This window comes from Egretta garzetta, unplaced genomic scaffold, assembly GCF_000687185.1.
Source record: "Egretta garzetta isolate BGI_Z169 unplaced genomic scaffold, ASM68718v1 scaffold36, whole genome shotgun sequence".
Classification (NCBI taxonomy): Eukaryota; Metazoa; Chordata; class Aves; order Pelecaniformes; family Ardeidae; genus Egretta; species Egretta garzetta.
The window spans coordinates 694,108-713,602 of NW_009259975.1; the positions used below are offsets into that span (position 1 = coordinate 694,108).

At 40.4% G+C, this 19,495-nt stretch overlaps 1 protein-coding gene across 1 annotated transcript in view; it reads right to left on the reverse strand.

Moving 5' to 3' along the window:
* Positions 1-9,689: 9,689 nt before the first annotated feature.
* MRPL15 (mitochondrial ribosomal protein L15) overlaps positions 9,690-19,495 on the reverse strand; it is an 11,328-nt gene continuing 1,522 nt past the window's right edge. Inside the window, exons 2-5 of the mRNA XM_035895854.1 lie at positions 16,130-16,287; positions 13,317-13,482; positions 12,678-12,801; positions 9,690-11,483 (exon numbers count right to left, since the gene is read on the reverse strand). Of these exons, the coding sequence (XP_035751747.1) occupies positions 11,146-11,483; positions 12,678-12,801; positions 13,317-13,482; positions 16,130-16,287 (786 nt within the window). The 3' untranslated portion in view covers positions 9,690-11,145. The remainder of the gene's footprint in view (positions 11,484-12,677; positions 12,802-13,316; positions 13,483-16,129; positions 16,288-19,495) is intronic.

Sequence of the window (19,495 nt, forward strand, 5' to 3'; positions counted from 1 at the left end):
ATAAAAACCAAAACAGCAAACAATCTCAACGGTCTAAAATCTTCTACCTAAGGTTTCATCAACCGGTATTTTTAGAACACAGCTGTGTAAAATTCAAGTGAATGTGCTGTGAGGAGACATCCTGAGTCACGAGAAGAACGACTAAGATCAAACAGGTACATTCAGCTTTAACTTTCATTTAACTTTATCTTTGGCTGTGACTGAATTAGGAAATGCCTTTGTACTTCATATTTACAAGTGTATGATGAATCCAGTTGCCTTATGAATAAAATACAGGTAAAATCCAAGGGAACTGGTAAAAAAGCTTGCAATATAAAAAGGAAGTATATGTGTAAGTGGCCCAACTCCTTGGGCAGTGAGAAGTATCTCTAACGCTCTTGAGATTTTGGATACAACACAATGAGAAGAAAAGCTGCGGAGCTGTGAGCCTTACTTGCTGCTTCCTACAATACCGCATGCAAAGTTCCAGCAAAGGCACGCGAGTCTGAAAGATCAGTCTCTTCTTCAGCGTGAGGGAGGTTGGTCGTACGCTCATACAGAGCATCTGCTCGTGGCAGAGCTAGGCCAGTGGCTGTCCTGCCTGGGTTTGCCATTATTCAAGGGAAGGAAACACAATTCTTCCCGCATTACCAGGTGGCAGCTGACAGTGGGACAGAGAAAAAACTCCTCCAAAACCTCTGGCTTGACCAGCTTCAGCTCCCAGCCCAGCTGCAAAGCAGTTCGACCCAGCTGTTCGACGCACACAAGCTGTTCCCCATCCAGGTCATGGCACTGGAGAGGAGGAGGTGGCAGCACTTGCCTGGATCACAGGGCTCTCCATGTACCATCACAGCCAGGCTGGGACATTGCTGGAAGACTGCACCCACCACGCGAGGGAGGTTTCAGGGGGAGTTTTGAAGGCAGGGGGGTTGCTCTGAGTGATTTCCCCTGCACATGTTCCCATGTCTGCACTGCTGGAGCTCCACACCATGCGTTATTTTGGAGCAGATGTGTGGACCTCGCTCTACCCTAGAGCACCTGCTACTTGGGTTCCTCTGCTCCCAGTGTAAGTAGAGCAGCGCAGAACTGACAAAGACTACACAGGTTGCCTGAGGCTCTGAGTAAGTTTTCCAGAAGTGACATCTACCTGTCCACAGAGAGGGAGCAGTAATAGATGCCCTGCTTTATTCCCCATAACTGCAAGAAGTTAATGTGACACCAGTGAGCTTTATTTTTCCCCATGATGCTGCTTTGAACAAAGGCAGGAATCCTGCACTTTGTGGCCTGGAATAATTAAAACAATTGGCTTAGTCTGACCGATGAACAAAACTCCCATTACCTCAAAAAAACCCCCCCAAAAACAAAAAAAAAAAAGAAGGGGAATCATTATATACTGCATTACTTATAAACCCAAAGATCACAGAATCACAGAATGGCAAGGGTTGGAAGGGACCTCTGGACATCATCTAGTCCAACCCCCCTGCTAAAGCAGGTTCACCCAGAGCAGGTTGCACAGGACATCGTCCAGGCAGGCTTTGAATATCTCCAGAGAAGGAGACTCCACAACCCCCCTGGGCAGCCTGTTCCAGTGCTCCGTCACCCTCAAAGTAAAGAAACCATTCAAGGCCTTCAGTGCCCCCGGTATTTAGCTTTCAAAAATGAAGAATCTGACGTCTCTTTGTTACTTATACCTGGTCAAATTCACATTTACCTGTTCTGTGACTCTTGTTCATAACTGACCATTAGCTTTTCAGTGTAAATGAAATTAAGTTTAGAAGTTGTTTTTTGTCAATTTTAAAAATAATTCTTCAAATTGACTATGCAAATGAACTAGCCTCTAACCTTGTTTGTGAGCTCCTTCTGGAGAGACACCAAGGATGGCTGCAAAACATGGCTGTCCCTTCAGGCAAACATTACTGGGTTACAGTTTCGGGACACTCACCAAATTGCACCACCAGTTTTTCAGAGAGGGAAGAGAACCGCGTTCTATGCATGTGTTGGGGCAGTTTTGCTGTTCTCATTCCTTGTGTCACGGCACTGGGAGGGGGCAGCAGGGCAGGGGCTGGCAGCTCCCTGGGGATGGGAACCGGCCACCAGCTGATGGGTCAGGCAGGGATGGTCAGGCTTGGCAGTGCCCTTGCAGTGCTGGAACAAAACTGTGAAAGCTGTGATGATGCAAGGAGAGAGGCCATGGTGATGCGGATTATTCTGCGTAAGAAAAATGAGTTTCGTGCACACGATGTCAGAGCACCTGCATCCCAGACTTACAGAAAGACGATGGCTATTTGGAGGCTCATATTGCTTAGAGACTGGAATCCGCTGCCTTTGACAGAGCTTTTTGCCTCGGGAATTTGCTAGCCCTCTCGCCAGAGGCACATCCTATCAGAGATGGTTAGCAGATGAAAAATCAGTGGATTTTAAAATACAGAATTTTTTTTTTTTTCCATGGGCTAATTAGAAACATACCACAAATACAGAACCCAAGCCATATGTAAAGTTCTGAGTCGGATATAAAAGATTATCTGAAGGAAAAAAAAGCCTGCCTTTTCCGTTCAACAACACAGGGCTTGTGCAAGTTCCTAGTTATTTCATTCAGGAAGAATCAAAGTTTCCTTTCAGCCACAGAAAAACATTGAGCTCTGACTCTTTGTGTAGCCAAACACAGTGCCAGTAGCAAACAGCCATGCTGAATCAACCAAAATGTTTATTTCCAGTATTTCAAGAAACATTTAAATGACATGAGACATTTAAAAGACAAAAAATTCCTCCAGTCCCAAGGTCTGCTCCAAGGCAGCTTCTTTGAGGTTCAGAATAGGGTTTCCTGTGAAACCCATTAACGTGGGGAACCACTGAGAACCTCTGCAGTCTACTTCTGGAGTCAATGATTATTCTTACAAAGACAAGACTTCTTTGGTTCATGCTGAGAGGGCTGTTTCCCCAAATGTATACGGCTACTCCTTTTGGTAAAGGTCATACGCAATTCTCAGAAGTACGTTATACTCTTGAAATGTTAATCTAGAGAACCAAAGAAAAATCAGAAGCATTCTGGAAGAGTCTTTTGGCTAGGTTTTAATCTTCCTCTTCACTACGCAGCTCGCTAAGGCACAGAACTCAAAGCATTTCCAGCAGGATCTGCAATGACGGCGGAACGGGTAGTGCTTTCCAGGTGGCAGCATCATTGTAAGATGCTACCTCTGGTCAGCAGACAGAAGTAGAGAGAAAATTCCCCAACTTGGAAAATATCCCATTATGTTTGACTTTGGATTCTTTAAAACAGGATGAGCAAAGAGAAACCAAACACCGTGGTCAGCCATTATTTTATTAGGGAAAACCCACAAAAGGACTGTGTTCTGAACTTACTGCTGATGCTGTCAGCCCTCTCACAGTTTGCTCAGAGCAGCCGCAATGCACAGCTCCCAGGAGGCTACATGCAAAACCTTCGTGGCTCCAATATTATGCTTGAACCAGCTTTCCAGCTACCATAACTTCACCTTTAGACGAGTACACTAGAAACACTGAAAACAAAGGCCAAACATGATGATGAAATAAACGAGCTATTCACTCTGAAGTTTAAACCTTCCAGACTTAGAAAAAGAGTGACTGAACGAGAAGTCTGTGAATTCCCATAGGAATAAATGCATCTGGTCACTAGGTGTCAGCCTTGCCTGTACCAGGACACCGGACCTTCTCCCTGACCCAGCGAGCAGCCACAACTCTCCACACTACGAATGACTGTAGCGGTCTTGTAATTTGGGGAGAGGAGCAGAGGAGGCTGTGGTTTGTGTGGGATGCTTATGTACCTGTTAATAAAATATTTGTTACCCCCTCGGGTTTGGATACTGTAAACAACAGCATGTTTCCTTCGTGCCACGGAGGCGTGACTGGAGGTCAACTGCAGAGACAGCAGAGGAGTTATGCTCTCAAGCAATGAATAAATCAGCGGGGTATCAGCAATGCAGCAGTAACTGTTTTGCTAGCCTCACAGTATTTACTGTTTATCCTAAGGCACCAGTTGCTGGAATAATGCCATCACATGAAAATGCTGGCTCCCGCTTCTTAAATTTGCTTCTAGCCTTGCTGGATACAGGAACAATGCTTGGAAACGAGATCCCTGCAGGGCTGAAAACTAAGGACAACAAAGAAAAACCTAAAATGTATTCTTTAAATTATTTCTTGAATACTTATGGTTCATAACAACACAGTCAGCAAAACCAAAGAGTAATTAAACATGCAGCCGAGTTTAGTGGTGTTTGCAGAATGCTCATACGTTTCTCATTTTGGAATCTTTCATATCTTGAAAGATTTTGGAGACTTTCATACCTTGATTCTCATATTCCCAAGTCAGGAGCTAGGGCCAGCTACAGTACCATAGCTGCCCGTCATTGCCCATAGTGGTCTGCTGCCATTGCAGTTTCCTAATATGCTGCAGGCGAAGTCACACAGCTCAGCTGAGAGCAACAGTTCAAACTGGGAAAGCATGCGCTTTTCCCAAGACGCAGCAAAAATGACTGGACAGCTTTTTACCCTCCATTCTCTTCTTAGGTTCTCTTAATGGGCAGATAAGCCACAATAAATAAAGACAAAATCATAGCATCCCAGTGCTTTGATTCCCTCAGATACATACAAAGGAGTGCAGAAAAACTGACCCAGGTAGAATTTTGCAACACGTTCACATCCTTGCTACGGTAATTCACGTCATGGTCATGCCCTTGTAAACATCTGTCTTTAATGATGAACCTGGAAGGGCTGGAGCCTTCCAGTAACAACAAAAGCCAACAACAAAGTCACAATTAGCCCAGACATTTCACAAGTCCTAGAAGTCAGGGCAGCAGCAATGTCAAGCCAGCCAAACCCAACATAAAACCAGCAGAACAATATTTTGAATGGAACAGTCTCAAGCCTAGTACATGGCCCATACCCAGACTGCCTGCTGTGGCGATTTGTGTGGTTGCCTTGCCAACACCCCCCCCCCACAAATGCATCTATGAGGTTTCAGGCTCCCAGAAATCACTGAAAACAGGAGAAATGGCAAGTCAAAATCTGTAGAAGGATCAGTCCCAAATCTGTCTTTTAAACACACACCACAATTCATCACAGCAGTTGTATGGGGGACCCTAAGAGACACACTGGACCACATGTTCTCAGAGAGCAGTCAGACAACATCTGCATTTAAGTGCCTCGGTCACCTTCTCTGACCATGACAAGCACCACTTGCTGAAGGAGACACCTCAGAGGGACACCATCCGCCTCTCACGTTTTTTCTCATTTGCAAGTTCAGGTGACTTTAATTTGCTTACAGAGGAAACGCATACATTAGAGTTAGCACAAACATCAGCAATGTATCACAAGAGGGCCAAAGAAGGCAGATAAATTTTGAATAGCAGTACCAGTGCAGAGCCGTGAACTGGGAGTCATCCACCTTGAAAGAGACAGGAGCTCCTACGTGAGGATGCCACCAATTTCTCTATCCTGGAAAAGCTTTGCTTTCCAATAGTTGTAAAATAGCACAGATCATCTAATTGCCAGCATTTCACCTCTTTTGGCACCAAGATGTCCTCTGACTTGTTTTTTTGTAAAATTAGTACACTTAAATTTTCCAAGACAAACACAACCTAGCACACAAAACTTCAGGAGTTCCCAGTGCTGAGCTACACAATCCACACTGGTGGCTTGTGATCCACAAGGAGATCTTCCCACCATTAACTTCAAGCATCTTGGGTCACTGAAAACACAGAGTGGGATTCAGTTCCAGATACTTATGTTTTAGGCAGATACAGGTGCACTATACATTAAAACTACTGTCACAGTCAGTGAATCCTAGAGCACAATTTAGTTGCTCAGATGTCTGCTTCAGGTAGAACACAGCGATTCTCCGTGCTCTGCTGATTGTATCAATCGGATTTCTACTGACTATGAAATGAGCTTAAACAATCGTCTACATGTGAGCAATATATATTTAGACTTGCTTTAATTTTGAGATTCAGACAACATCTCACTACACTAAATTCAGAGGGAACTTGGATTCCAACTTTTGAAGCTCTGAACCACAGCTGCATTCAACAAAGTAAAGAAAGCATCTCCCTCATCAGATATTAAGAGTGAATTTATTTTCTTAATTTAAGGTACTCCACACTGGGAGCAAGGCAAACTACACTAGCGTCACAAAAAAATCCATAGAGAACTAGCTTATTGTAAATTTACATATCAACTTATTTTTCATAGACTGCTCTACATACACAAACCTCTAGTTGTCACGACCTCCCCCAGGAATAAAAATAAAAACATAAACATCAAGAAACAGAAGACTTTCAGGCTAACTTGCCCTTATTTATAGATTAGGGAGCAGACAGGACAATGCTATCATGAGACCAGAACGAACCTGTGAGGCTGGGTTTCCGAAATTGCAAGGAGAGACTGATTTGGGCACTGATGCACTGAACGCAAAATTGCCTATCTATTAAAACCTGTATCTGGCGTGTGTAGTCCCAAGTTAAGTGCACAGACACCCTTCTGGGAGTGCTCCTTGACTCTGAATAAACTCCCAATCCATTGCTCGAAGGCTCCTCCAACTCCGTTGGCGTGTGTCTTGGAATCTACAAGGTTAACAAGTAAACAACATTGCTGTTGACATTTTTAACAACAAAAGCAACACCAGTCCAGGAAACTCAAGCCATGAAAAGCCCCCTCATATAAACAGATGCAGGAATGATCAACACTTTTCCTGCTCCAGAGGCACATAAAACAACCAGATTTTCAAACCCAGAGTGGGCCAGACAGGATGACACTGTGAGAATGATTGAGCCCCGTAGTTCCCACCGCTACAACGGGAGAAGTGAGAAGAGACCTCGGGAAGATGCAGATGCAACAGAGGGAATATTAACCAAAGGAGACAGAATAGATCTGAGGACAGTTTGCTTCCACTGAGAAACCAGTAATTCTTTAGACAATGCCATGTATTTCTGCTACAAAAGACCAAGATGGGCCACCTGGGCTAGGAGAAGAAGGAGCTTTAAAAGTTCATCATTTTCCTCTAATGGGTAAGAATTCTGTCACACCAGGGCTTCTAACTACATCTTTTCATAGACTAAAACATTACACAACAAACTGCAGTACAGACAGCGAGTTATGTAAAACTATTCCCGTCTGATCGCTAAACAAGAAATTTTAATGCATAAATCTGCATACGGAATATTAAACTGGCCGTTTTGGACAGACACAGCATCTTTCTTATTTTATATATATGTAAGTATAACACTTAAACGTTTAAAATACAAAACTCATGCAATGATTTCAAATCAGAGACAGATTTTTACAGAACTTGTGAGCGTTCAAAAGTGCAAAATTAGCTTTGCATTAGCATTTTAGATTTTAACAATAAAAGAGAAAATAATAAAATAGCAATGGGAAGCTATCTTCATAATTGATCACTTTCATATGACTTCCTGGAGCACCAACATCAATTATGCTCGTATGTCAAAACAATGTCGGCACACTGCCAGCGAAGATTCAGATCGGGGCCACTGATTTATTCATTTATTCCTTTTTGGAAAAGCAGCGAATGGTACAGTCAACTTTTGGCTGTTAAACACGTATACTGTACTGAGAGGCATAACGAATGAAAAGCCAGCGTGTCTTTGCCGTACGTATAAGCGAAAGGCAAAATGCATTTGTATTAACTTGCTCCATTTTGAGCCTGCAGTCAGCCACCTGTAAGCATAGTATTGACTGGCTGCTGTTAGTAAAGTCTATCTCACAAGAAATAGGGTATTTCTAACTATCAAGGTATGATATAACAAAGCACGTACTCATTCAGAGGCCCTTATTCTGACTTCAGTCTCATTCATACATATAATCAGTTTTATCAAGGAACCACTCAAAAGCATGATGTTGTTGATAAAAATCGACATGGCTTTCGGTATTTTATGGCACAAATAACATTTCTTTTCCTCAGCCACTTGATAGTGCTTTTCCGGTTACAGCAGGTTGGGTGCCTCTTGCTGAGTAACACATTGTTGCATATGAGAAACCCCTATCAAAACAGGATATCCAAGGCAATCATTTATCTTATGAACATGAAAACATGGTACATGTTCCTAAGTAAAGAGCATGGCCTTAGATGCCAGGGCTGGCTTCGAGTCTTGCATCAGAGAGCCGGACCCTCATATAAACACCAGTCCATTGGGAGGCTGTTTATTACAGATTTATTAGAAACCTTGTCAATAACTTACTTGCGCTTTTGATAATTCTGTATTTGGTTGCCAGGAGACTTGTGTTCCTGACGAGATAAAATGAACAGGAAATCCTCTATGGCCTTGTCACTTTTTTCACTAGTAAATAAAAATCAGAACCACCATTATAAAATACTAGCTACTGTAAACAGAAGAGAGAGGAAAAAAAAAAAAGACAAGCATTGCATATTTTAAATAAAGCAACATACAGCCCCTTTCACCCTCTCCAATTATAAGATGATAAAAGATCACCTTTATAAAGTAGAATGACCGGATTTTGTGGAACGTGGCTGTTTTGGCTCCAAGGTATTTGTAGCGTTATAGTATCAGAGCCAGGATACAGCTGCCTTGTGACTAAGACGTCGTTCACTGAATAAGTGCTATCCAATCCCTCGACGTCACCAGACATCTGTTTCCTGTTTTCATTCTTTCTTTCACTGTTATCATTTTATCCAAGCCACCCTTTCACCTGAAAACCATTTAGAAGCCTACAGAAACCAACGCGCGCACGCGTGTGTATATCAAAGAAATTGATTTAGAAAAAAAAAAACAAAAAACAACCAAACTTTGCTGAGAGCAATTTGTTCTTTTTAATACAAAGAGCAGGAGTGGAAACAAAGTTACCTTCCCCCCTCTTCTCCTCCCAAAAATACACAATGATACATAAACACTTTTGTCTTCTGGTCTTCACTAATATGACTAACTTCCTTCTTCGCTTCCAGTTAAGTAGCTTTCCTGTTGAGTACCACCACCTCCACAAAATACAATTGTGAATTGATTCATAAAAACAGAAACATTATGGCACAAATAAGGGAAGGCAATAAATACTCTTCCCCCACCTCCAACTCCTTCCCAAATGGAGGCAGTAGTATTGTAATAACAAAAACTCAAAAAAAAAGTAAAAAAAAAAAAAAAAGTATTGCTTGTCATTTTAAGTTTCCAAACCAACAATCATCAGGATGCAGAACAGGATACATCTAAAGTGAGAAAGTTATTTACTTCACATTCAAGTTAACACTAGCTATACTTTTTTTGGCACATGGTATTATTCTTAATGTGCCAAAAAAGTGTTGTGCGCCTTATAAAATATGAATGTTAATGCCATTAAGAACAAATTCCTGCTATTCACAATCCAATTTTATATTGGTGTTGTTTTGCTATGTTTCACCTATACTTAAACCACAAATCAGAACAACCATTACTGATATCATTAACACACACTAACAACAGACAATAGAAGCTGAAGAGTAAGCTGTCAAAAATCAGTGGCTTTCTATTGTTAATCTCTGGATTTCAGGCTATTTAATCAGCATGAGAATAGAAGACTTGCTTTATTTTGTTTTGTGATTACAGGTGCTCATGTTCATTGACAAGGCAGTTTGTTGAGTGAAGCAAAAATCCGGGCTGGTGGACAAACACCAATAAAAAAATTCATTCACTTGTTATGCTCTGAAAGAAAAAGAAGAGATTTTAAGATTTTTTTTCCTCCCCCCCGCCTTGAGGCACACAAATGAAAGACAGGTGTTACACAGGAGAAACAGGAGATTTTGGCACTCGGAGGGCTTTCCCTAGGAGATGGGATGGTTTAGCAGCTACAGGAAACTAAGTAGCATTTCCAAAGGCACATGACCATTGGAAAGCAAGACTCATTCTTGTGTTCTGGTCTTCCGGACTGTTTCCTAATAACCAAATTATCCCTATTTTAAAGCCAAATTCAGCTTCCATTAAAGTTCATGTAATTATGAAGCATCTCATTAACTTCTGAGGAGCCAGATCAAGTTCTGACAGACTAACTTAGTCTCCTGTCTGATCTTTCCATTTACTGCTCTGTTCATCATCCCAAATGCCCAATCCTAAACTTCCATACGAAACCTGGAATACTCCTGCATAGCAACAGCACAGTGTTCTGGACAGCCTGGTGAAACAAACATTTGCTGGAAAATATTTTTCAAGATTGTATCAAGTTGGTGTGATTAAAATACTGTTTCCCATAAAAATAATTTGTTCATAACTTTTCACAGCATCTAAATTCATTTGTCCACTGTCACATATGCAACCTGTGATCAAGCTGAAAACTGAATCCTACTGGCGTACTTTGTCCACCACATCCCCATCCTTCATGATCTACTGTCACTGTCTACTGTTCATTGGCTCTGGATTCTGCTACGCATTTTTATTAATGACATTACATTTGTGTCTGGACAAGTTTCAAATTCTGTTTGAGTAATAAAAGCCATTGAATTAAGATAGCTATTTCTTTTTTTTTAAATTTAGATAAAAAATTCTTTCAAACTGCACAGCCTGTCTTTCTCAATTCCATCTGAAGGAATAAGATAAAAATCAAGATCTCTCAGGCTCCAGTACTGATGGCAGCGGCAAAATCCAAAACACTGCCATGGAACTGAAAAGGTTAATGAATTCTTCTGTACTTTGTTATTTCTGGTTGGTTTTAATTTTCCCCATCCAAAAATAGACGGCCTACCTCTTAGAGGTGTTCAAGATACCATTTTCTAAAACATAAAATGCTATGTAATACAATTGTAAAACTAGTATTGGTTTTGTACAGCCATGTTTCTGATATTAAATTGATGGGGGGGAAATATAAACTAACTATTAGGTCAAGTTACTCTTCAGAATCATCCTCTGAAATAAATGCAACATCAAAACATTTTGTCTGACAAAAATAACTGGCAAATCATTGCAAAAAAAAGTGTCCGAGCACACACTTTATTTCAGACTCTCTACTGTTTCCAAATGTTAAGACTTTTATTACCACAAAAAAAAAAAAAGGCGAGAGCTACACCAGAAGATTACATAAACAAAAATTTATGTTTTGTCTAGTATAACAGGAGTCTTAAAAAAAACAAACACCACTTCGTATCCATTATTTCATACCCAGATGTTTCCTGTACACCTGCAGTTGTCTCCAGTTCTGAATTCATGAGCTGTAGTATTTTAACAGCCTCTCATCAGTTGGTTTTAGAATTTTCTTGTCTGCCATGTTTACGATCCATCCTGGAGCAAGACCAAAAAATATCTGCCTAGGATCCTTGCGTGCGCTTAACATTTTGAAGAGTTCATCCTTAGTTATGTCTGGTAAGACATAACCATATTTCTTGGCAAGTTCAAGCCTGGCTTCTGCAACCTTAGATGGATCTGCCAGGTACCCACGATTCCTGGCATCTGTGTAGTAACGGACCAGATCTTCAGGTGGAAGCATTCGCTTTGGAATAGGCTGGCCACGCAGAAAAAATACTACTGGCTTACATAAAATTTCTGTGGGCAAACAGGAGAGAAAATTAGCACTATGCTTTATAATACATATTTAAAGACATCAAATGACACCTTCTTATTTAGTATTTTGGGCTAAATAAATTATTAACTTCTTATTTAAAAGTATCAAGCAAAAAATCAAATCTTAAGAATATTCTTGTTCAGAGTAAGATAGTGTTCAACAAGTTTCACTTAACCAAATAAACACCTGTTTTAACTGATGTTGATAGTGACAGTCTGGATGAATATTTCTAATATATTTAGGGTGCCTACTTTGGAAAGACACAATAACTAAGCTGGAAGATGCCATTTATTTACAGGATTGACTTCCAGGTTAGAAGCAATGCATTTGCATGCCTGTTTACACAGTGTACCAACAAATGTCAAAATTAGTGTTCCTGTAAGTATTTTAAATGAAGAATGAGTGGCACGTGCACCTATTTAGTCATTTGTAAGAGTACTTCTCCTCAAGTTTTACTGAATTTGGCAAATTACATTCCAGATCCTTTTAACCTCAATATTTTGATTATTTTCTGGATTGGAAAAAAAGAACTTTTATCACTCCAGGGTAACATATTTTGCACACTAAAAATGTCTATTCCTCTTGTTCTCAGCCTCATTCACACATGAAAGCTCCCTTATTGTCAATAAAAACTGCATGAATGAATATTAGGCAGGATGCAGCCTCATGCAAAGCAAAGCCTCGTTCTTCAGTGAAAGTGTTCTGAAAACAATAGCCATTTTGACTAGAACGATTCTGAGCTTCTGTAACTTAGTTATTTCCTTATTTTACTGGAAAAGTACTTTAAATTAAAAATATAAACACCCATGGTGCTTTTAAAATCTGAATTTTTTCATGAATTTTCTTGGGGTTATTAAATACATGAGAGTTAGAAGACAAAAATTCAAAGAAACAATCTTTTATTAGTTCATCTATTTACAAAGCCACTTGGATTTCTTTAACTGGCTGATTGCTAAGTGACTACTAGTACTGGTAGGGCCAACAGGTGAACAGTTAAAAAAAAGCAAAACTGAGGCTGCATTACAGTTCAATATTTGTATCACAATGTGGTGTTGAAGCTTTCAGAATAGAAGTTGATGATTTTCCAGAAAGAACTATGTTTGAAACTTTGATTTGGATCATTCAATCTTCACATATTCGGGGGGGGGAAGTCGGAAATGAAAATAAATTCTTACCCAAACTCCTTGGATCGTAGTACGATGTTGTTACAACACCTCCATTTTTTTCTATGGTTGCAATTGCTAATTCCGATGCCCTCTGAACTTCAATATTTACTTTTGCTGAAAAGATATCAGCACCCTGTAAATTTCAACAAGTATTAGAGTTACATTAAAATGAGTATTTTAAGTCATCCATTTATTCTTCTCTGTAAAGTTGTAAGAAACATTAAATCCTGCGAAATATTATGATTTGTCTGTTCCCTGCACCAAGATAGGTAACCAAATTGCTCTCACCCAAGTCACCCTGGATTGAATGAAAAAGGTTTGCCTGTCCAAAATATTGATACACTTCTTTCAGTACATTCTAGTCTTCTGTTCCAAAATGACAGTTGAACCTCTTGTTATGTGATCCTTAACCATTATTTCTGTAGTCTCTCAGGTCTTAAAACATCATCCTGGTTTCTTTTTTTTTTTTGCTAACACACAGTGCCCTCTGGTGGATTTATCATCCTGATAATTCCACAGCAAACTAATCTAGAAAAGCAAAGATGCTTCCAAAAACATGGGAAGAAGACAATCTGACAGCCTGGTATGGAAAAACTGAAAACCCAAGGCTTTATACTGCCTGCAGTAATAAGAGCCTTGTACGCATACCTGCTCCACCAGCTGGACACCATAATCCCTTTTGAGAGGTTGCACTGTTACACCTCTGGCATTAGTGAGCTGTGTTAAGTCAATTGGTTGCGTGGGGTCAACTCTACCCAAATCAATCAGGTACTGCAGCCTCTGAAGACTGAGCGGTTGATACTGACGCCGGAGACTGGGGAGAGGAAAAGAAAAAACAAACAAACAAAACAATGAGAAATTTACAAAGTTGCAGCTTTAATAGGAACTGGTCAACTGAGATACACCACACCGTATTCCATTTTCTACCTACTCCTAAAACTATCAAGTAAATGTTTAAAACACATCCATCCATAAGCCAAAATTTTAAGTTTAATTTAATGCAAATGCAAGCCTTATTTAAAGCCGAAGACCCCACTATGCCTACACGTTTGCTCACAGCCCCCCACCTCCAATATGGTATTAATCATTTTGCTGTTGCCGAGCTCAATTTACCCCAAAACACCCTCTACCTGACAACTGGTTTAAGGAAGCAAAAAAAGAGGAGTTAAAGTGTCGGCACTTTGTAGTAAGCCAACAAGATTCTAAATAACTACCATCTTCAAAGTGAATCTGGTTTGGTAGCTTCACTGATACATTCAGAAAATCTGACAAAAAAAAAAAGCAAAAAAAAAAGCAGTCAGAACCAAATACATACTCCCCTCCCACAAATTTAGTCAAAGACTATCAGCCAAACCCTGCATGTGCTCCTGCACAGCTTGCCTATATTCAACAGGATTTTTTAGTCCGTTACCACTGTACCTGTCATCTCACAAGTACTGAATGGAACCTTCCTCAAAATACCACCAAGGGAGAGAAATATTGAGAAAATGCGCATTAACCCATATCCCCAAAGGAAATTGGAATATTTTGTCAACAGCCATCAGCTTCAGCAGAATCCACTTTTGCATTTTACAAAGTTCTAACTTTACTATACAAACCAAACCTTAGAACAGCTTTCCCGATCCCAGTGTCTATGCCTTCTGCATACCATGATCCTCAAAACCTTCTCATACAATCAGTTTAACCACTGCTACTGGAAACCTATGAGTGGCAGCAGAAAAATGAAGCAGCTTATCTTTGTTATTGGCAAGCTAAGACAGACAAGACAAGCAACAGAATTTGCACTGTCAGACAGCTCCTAACAGAACCGAAGTTCGATAAGTAGAGGAACACCACTGCAGAAAGAGGTGAAGATAAAGAGACATTGTTCAGCATGCTCCCATCCTGCCACGATAAGTCTCTCTCAAGTGCACTTACAGCGTTAACTTGAAAAACATTTACAATGGCCTGGCACTGAAACTTTGCCAACATCATTGAAAAGAAATTAGAGAGTACTTTTTTTGTTGCCACATGCTGTCAGATGCAGTTAAAAACAGCAAGACCCTATTATTTTCTTGTCACTGCAGAAACTTGGATTTTTGCTGTTGGTTATTCATGAACTTGTGACCACCGTTAACACAAGAAGCTCAGTGCCTGCATTCTGCAGCATTTCCTTTGTGGGACTGCGGATCTACACTGTGTCTTCGGCTATCAAAAGTGCTTGCATTTACTCTCATAATAAGTTAAGCAAAGAGGAGGAAATGACAGTACTTTGAAATATAGTTTGAATCACACTTCAAAACTAGTAAGACTGACAGAGAGAATCTTTGATAATCAGGACAGGTCTGTAGGTTATACTGCATGCATAAAGAATGGAGATGTAAAAATGCACAGCTATTTGATGCAGTTATAACAGGAAATGAAACATAAAATCAAACTGTAAGTTTAACAATTCACAAACAAATCCACATAAGCCCTTTCATTCTTGAACTGTCTGCTAAGTGTGGCACGTTTTTGTTACTACTGCCTGTAACAACTTCTGCACCCATACAACGCTTTCATGACCGTAATTAAAAGCAACAAAATGGTTAGTGACCAAGGTAACATACATGCCATCTTAGGAAACAAAACCAGCTTTGAACAACAACAAAAAACAACAACAAAAAATTTGTCACTGTCAATATAGCGAAGGAAATGAACAAAATCCTGGCGTACAGACCTCCAGCTAAGAACAGTGACTGGTTAGAAGAATAATTTTGAACACTAAAAAGCTGAAAGAAGGCCATGGCACAAACAAGCACAATGTGAAAAGGGGACAGAAGCGTCAAACAAGGCAGAATGTCTGAGAAGAACAACTGTGAAAGACGACTTAATGGCTTCATCCCACAGATTTGACATTAAAGAGCTTGTTAAGACCCTAGGTGGGACAGACAGAGTGCAGACAGACAAAGACTGCAGTGTTGCAGGGCTAAAAAAGTGGAGTCGTGAAGAGAAGCAGAATTGTTTGGCTAGCAGCAGATCAGAGCTTCAGGTGAATAAAGCAAAGAGAAATGACAAAGCTAGGCTTTGGATTCCACTTCCATGCCTAACATCCTCACTTGAGTCAATGGGACTGTTCCCAGTCAGTTCAATAGGTTATCTGCTGTGCAGAGAGGCAACGGGAGAAACAAGCATGTAAGGAGGAGTGGCCTGAGAGGAGAAATGCACTCGGCTGTAGGAGGAAGGGTAACCTGCTATATGTGAGGGATTATGCAAAGAAAAGGGCAAACGAGCAGATCTGTGAAACAACAGAAAATAAATTAATTCACTACAAAAATAATCCCATGAGAAATGGGAAATTCAGCTGGCAAGGAAGCTAACAATCCGAGAGGAATGTCTCATTTTCAGTTAGGCCTGTTTTGGCATATTAGATTCTGGCTTCAGGACAAAGGTCAAGAAAAGCAGACAATGATTAATTTCTGAGTAAACGTGAAGAAACTTACCTATGTCCCTCATTAAACCCGTATTTTGGTATGGCCAAGTAAAATGGAGTTTGACCACCCTCAAAGCCTAATCGGGGGCGATTTCCTCTTTGTCTTTCTCCTTTGTGACCTCGACCACACTTTCTACCTCTGTATCTTCCACGGCCACGTCTTTTCTCCTTGAAAACAATCAATGATACATTTAGTCAATTACTTTGGAGACAAGTATCTATAAAACATAAAATTTCAGAAATAAAACCAACTGAGCAAAATGCTGAATCTTGAAGAAAAAATAAGAAATAGCTCTTTTCTAAGGGGAAAAAAGACTCAGAAAAGCAGTTAATGTGATTTATGCAGAGCGCAGCTCTAGGCAGGCACCACAAACAGTCTAAAAGTTTACATGAACACATATTGCAATAAAAGGAATACTAGTATTTAATCCTACCTCTTACACCCTGCACTCTCCAAGTTAGAGAATTTTCCTGACTTAACTGTTGATATTTCCTCCTATTTCATTAGAAAGTTGCTCAGTGCTAACACGTTTCCAAACACTGACAATGAAAAAAGAAATTTAAAAAGAAAAAAAAAAATCAATTCATAATCAGATCATTCCTAATCAAATCAGATCGTATTTTAAACCTTTATTATTTTTTTAAATTAAGACTGCGATACTAAGCTATTAGTTTTCTGAGCACTTTAAATTAGCATTGCAGCCTAATAGTAAGTAGCAATTCAGCAATCTTCCTACACTCACCTCCTATTTGTGCCAGCAGAAGTGCTTGCACAGCTAGATGGTGAATGGGATCAAAGAGGTTAAGCAAAGGTAAAACTTTTTTTTTTTAAATTTAATTTTTTTAAAAATTTAAAATTTAAAATTAAAACTTGCACCATTCAGTAGAATTCATGGGTATGCACCTATCTATAGGATGACAAAGCAGGCATTAAGCAAGGGTGGAAATGAGTGGTTGGGAGTGACTGCTATTAAATGAAGCAGTGCCAGCTCACTCTGACCTAATAAAGTTTTCTGTGTAAGGTAACATTGTTTAATTCGTATACTGAAGAATTTGCAGCACTAAGGCTCACTTTGACTATTTCATGTTTTGTCAGGGATAAGACCGGGCCACAAGCTTCAGAATCTCACTACCATGCTGCACAGGGTAGAGTTCAGTGTTCAGCTCCAAGAGGCATCACTTTGATGGATCCATTTAATCCCACAAAATTGTTCCCATTTAAGCTAACGTTCACTGTAGTGTGAACCCATGTGGAAGGAACAATGTCATGCTGCTAGTTAGTCTCATATCTGCACAACACAACTCCCACATTTGCTATTTTCCATTGCGTACCTCAATGTCAATCAGTCAGGCTGGGAGACATGTAAAGCAACACATTACCTAAACAGAATTTGTACTGCTTATAAGCCAGCTTTGGTTACATCATAGCATAGTCACTGTTAGATCAATAATAATGTAAATAAATCATTATTAAAGAGGCTACAGTAAGCCTCTTCATTTTCACATTTTTTTGTATTCAACACTCAGCCAAACTTTAAGCACCCCTAATCCTACAAATCACTCTACGCAGTTAGACTGCAGCACAGAATATTGGGTAAAACTCAGGTCTGAAAACTGCTCATTACATCATGGTACTTTATTATTAGCCTAACACCATAAAGAGATAAAATTTCATGGTTTATGCTCTTTATTGTGTCTGTCAGTTTTCCAAAGTTATGGAGCACTTAATGTGCACTGAAATATTAGTAGAAAAGTCAGTATAGACATACATCAGAAAAAAAATGCCATAACATACTTGAAGCATCATCTAACCTAAGATGCACAGCTTACCTGTATTCATACTAAGTAGTACAGAGCTCAAGTGCAGTTTTACACTAGACTAGACTATCCCTGCCACTAAAGGAAGGTGACTTGTCCCCAGCCCACATGCTGTTGTTCATTCACAGTGCCTCTTGTGCTGACACAAGCAGCTGCATGGCTCTGCGTTGGGACAGGTCAGGGAATTAAACTAGATGAAAACTAATTTTTGCCTAACTAGTTTTCGGCTGGCTTAGTTCCCTGATCTGCCTCACTGCACAACCCCTAGCAGCGGTACAAAATACGCAGTGGGTGTGAGCACCTGGAGGCGAAGAGAGGACACAGCTGGCCCACCCTTTCTGGTGTGGTACAGTTGCCTGTACACACACCAGATTACACGGTGACATTAGTTAATATAAACACACCGACAATATCTGGTCACAAATGGAATGTTATCAGTACATTGACCAGATTTTAGATTGTCAGAGGAGCCAATCAATTTTTTTTCCCCCGCAACTTCTGTTTGCAAAGTCTCTTAAATCTGCTTATCTGAGAACTTCACTGGTCACAGAATAAGGTTGTCAGACACCAAAAGAAAAATCCCAGAGAAACAGAGCTGAGGTCATTTTCACAAAGTCTAACTGAAGGCAAACAGTTAGCAGTGACATGGGGGAAAAATGCTCATTTCCTATATGGAGTTGCAAGTTACTTGCTATAGACCCAGTGAGCATAGAAAAATCTCTACTTTCAAGACTAAAAAAAGTGTTTTCCTAAACCCAGCAGCTATCTTGAAAAACAAAAAGTCCAGAGACCAAAGCCTGGCAGGAAAACATCAGTTCTAATAAACCACAAGTTCAGACAATCTCACAACTTCTGGATGCTAAGCCTGAAAATACCATTTGGCAGCCTGGATTAGTTTGAAAAACCTTAAGAACCTTAAGAACTCCAGCCTTGTGCAGGGCTGCTTCCCCCAGCTCTGCTTGACCCTGGCTAGGCTGGGCGTTCACAGCTCCAAGGGAAGTAACTTGACAGGGGGACCCCAACAGCTGAAGAAGGGAAGAATTTCCTTTCCCTTGTCTTGTTGCAGGTCTAAGGGTTTACAACTGCACAGCACTCACCAGCTCTGTAGGCATCTCTGGGGAGTCCTGAGCACTGACAAAGGTGTGCTGCTTGGTGCTCCCTGTCAGTTCTCTGTTCCTATGACTTTAGCCCTTGAACCTCATCCCCCTGTTCACTGATTTCCCCCCCGAAACCAGGTGGGTTTCTTCCTGGTTTCTTTTCTTTACTCCTCTATCACTTTACAAGGAGACAGGGAAGAGAACATTTAGTTTTGTTTTCAAAAAATCAGTAGTAACAACAAGTGCTGGCTGGCATCACATTCCTTTTCTTTCTAAGTCTTTTAACCTTCCCTTTTCAGATCTATTACCCCATCCCATAAACACTCTTTATTGCATACTTTTTTTACGGTTTCTGCCCGTCCCCCAACGACGGCCCTGAGGTTTAGGTAGGGCCCCTCATCAGCCCAGTTCTCTGTGGGGGCAGCCACACACACGGGCTACAAGACACGCAAAGGGCACGA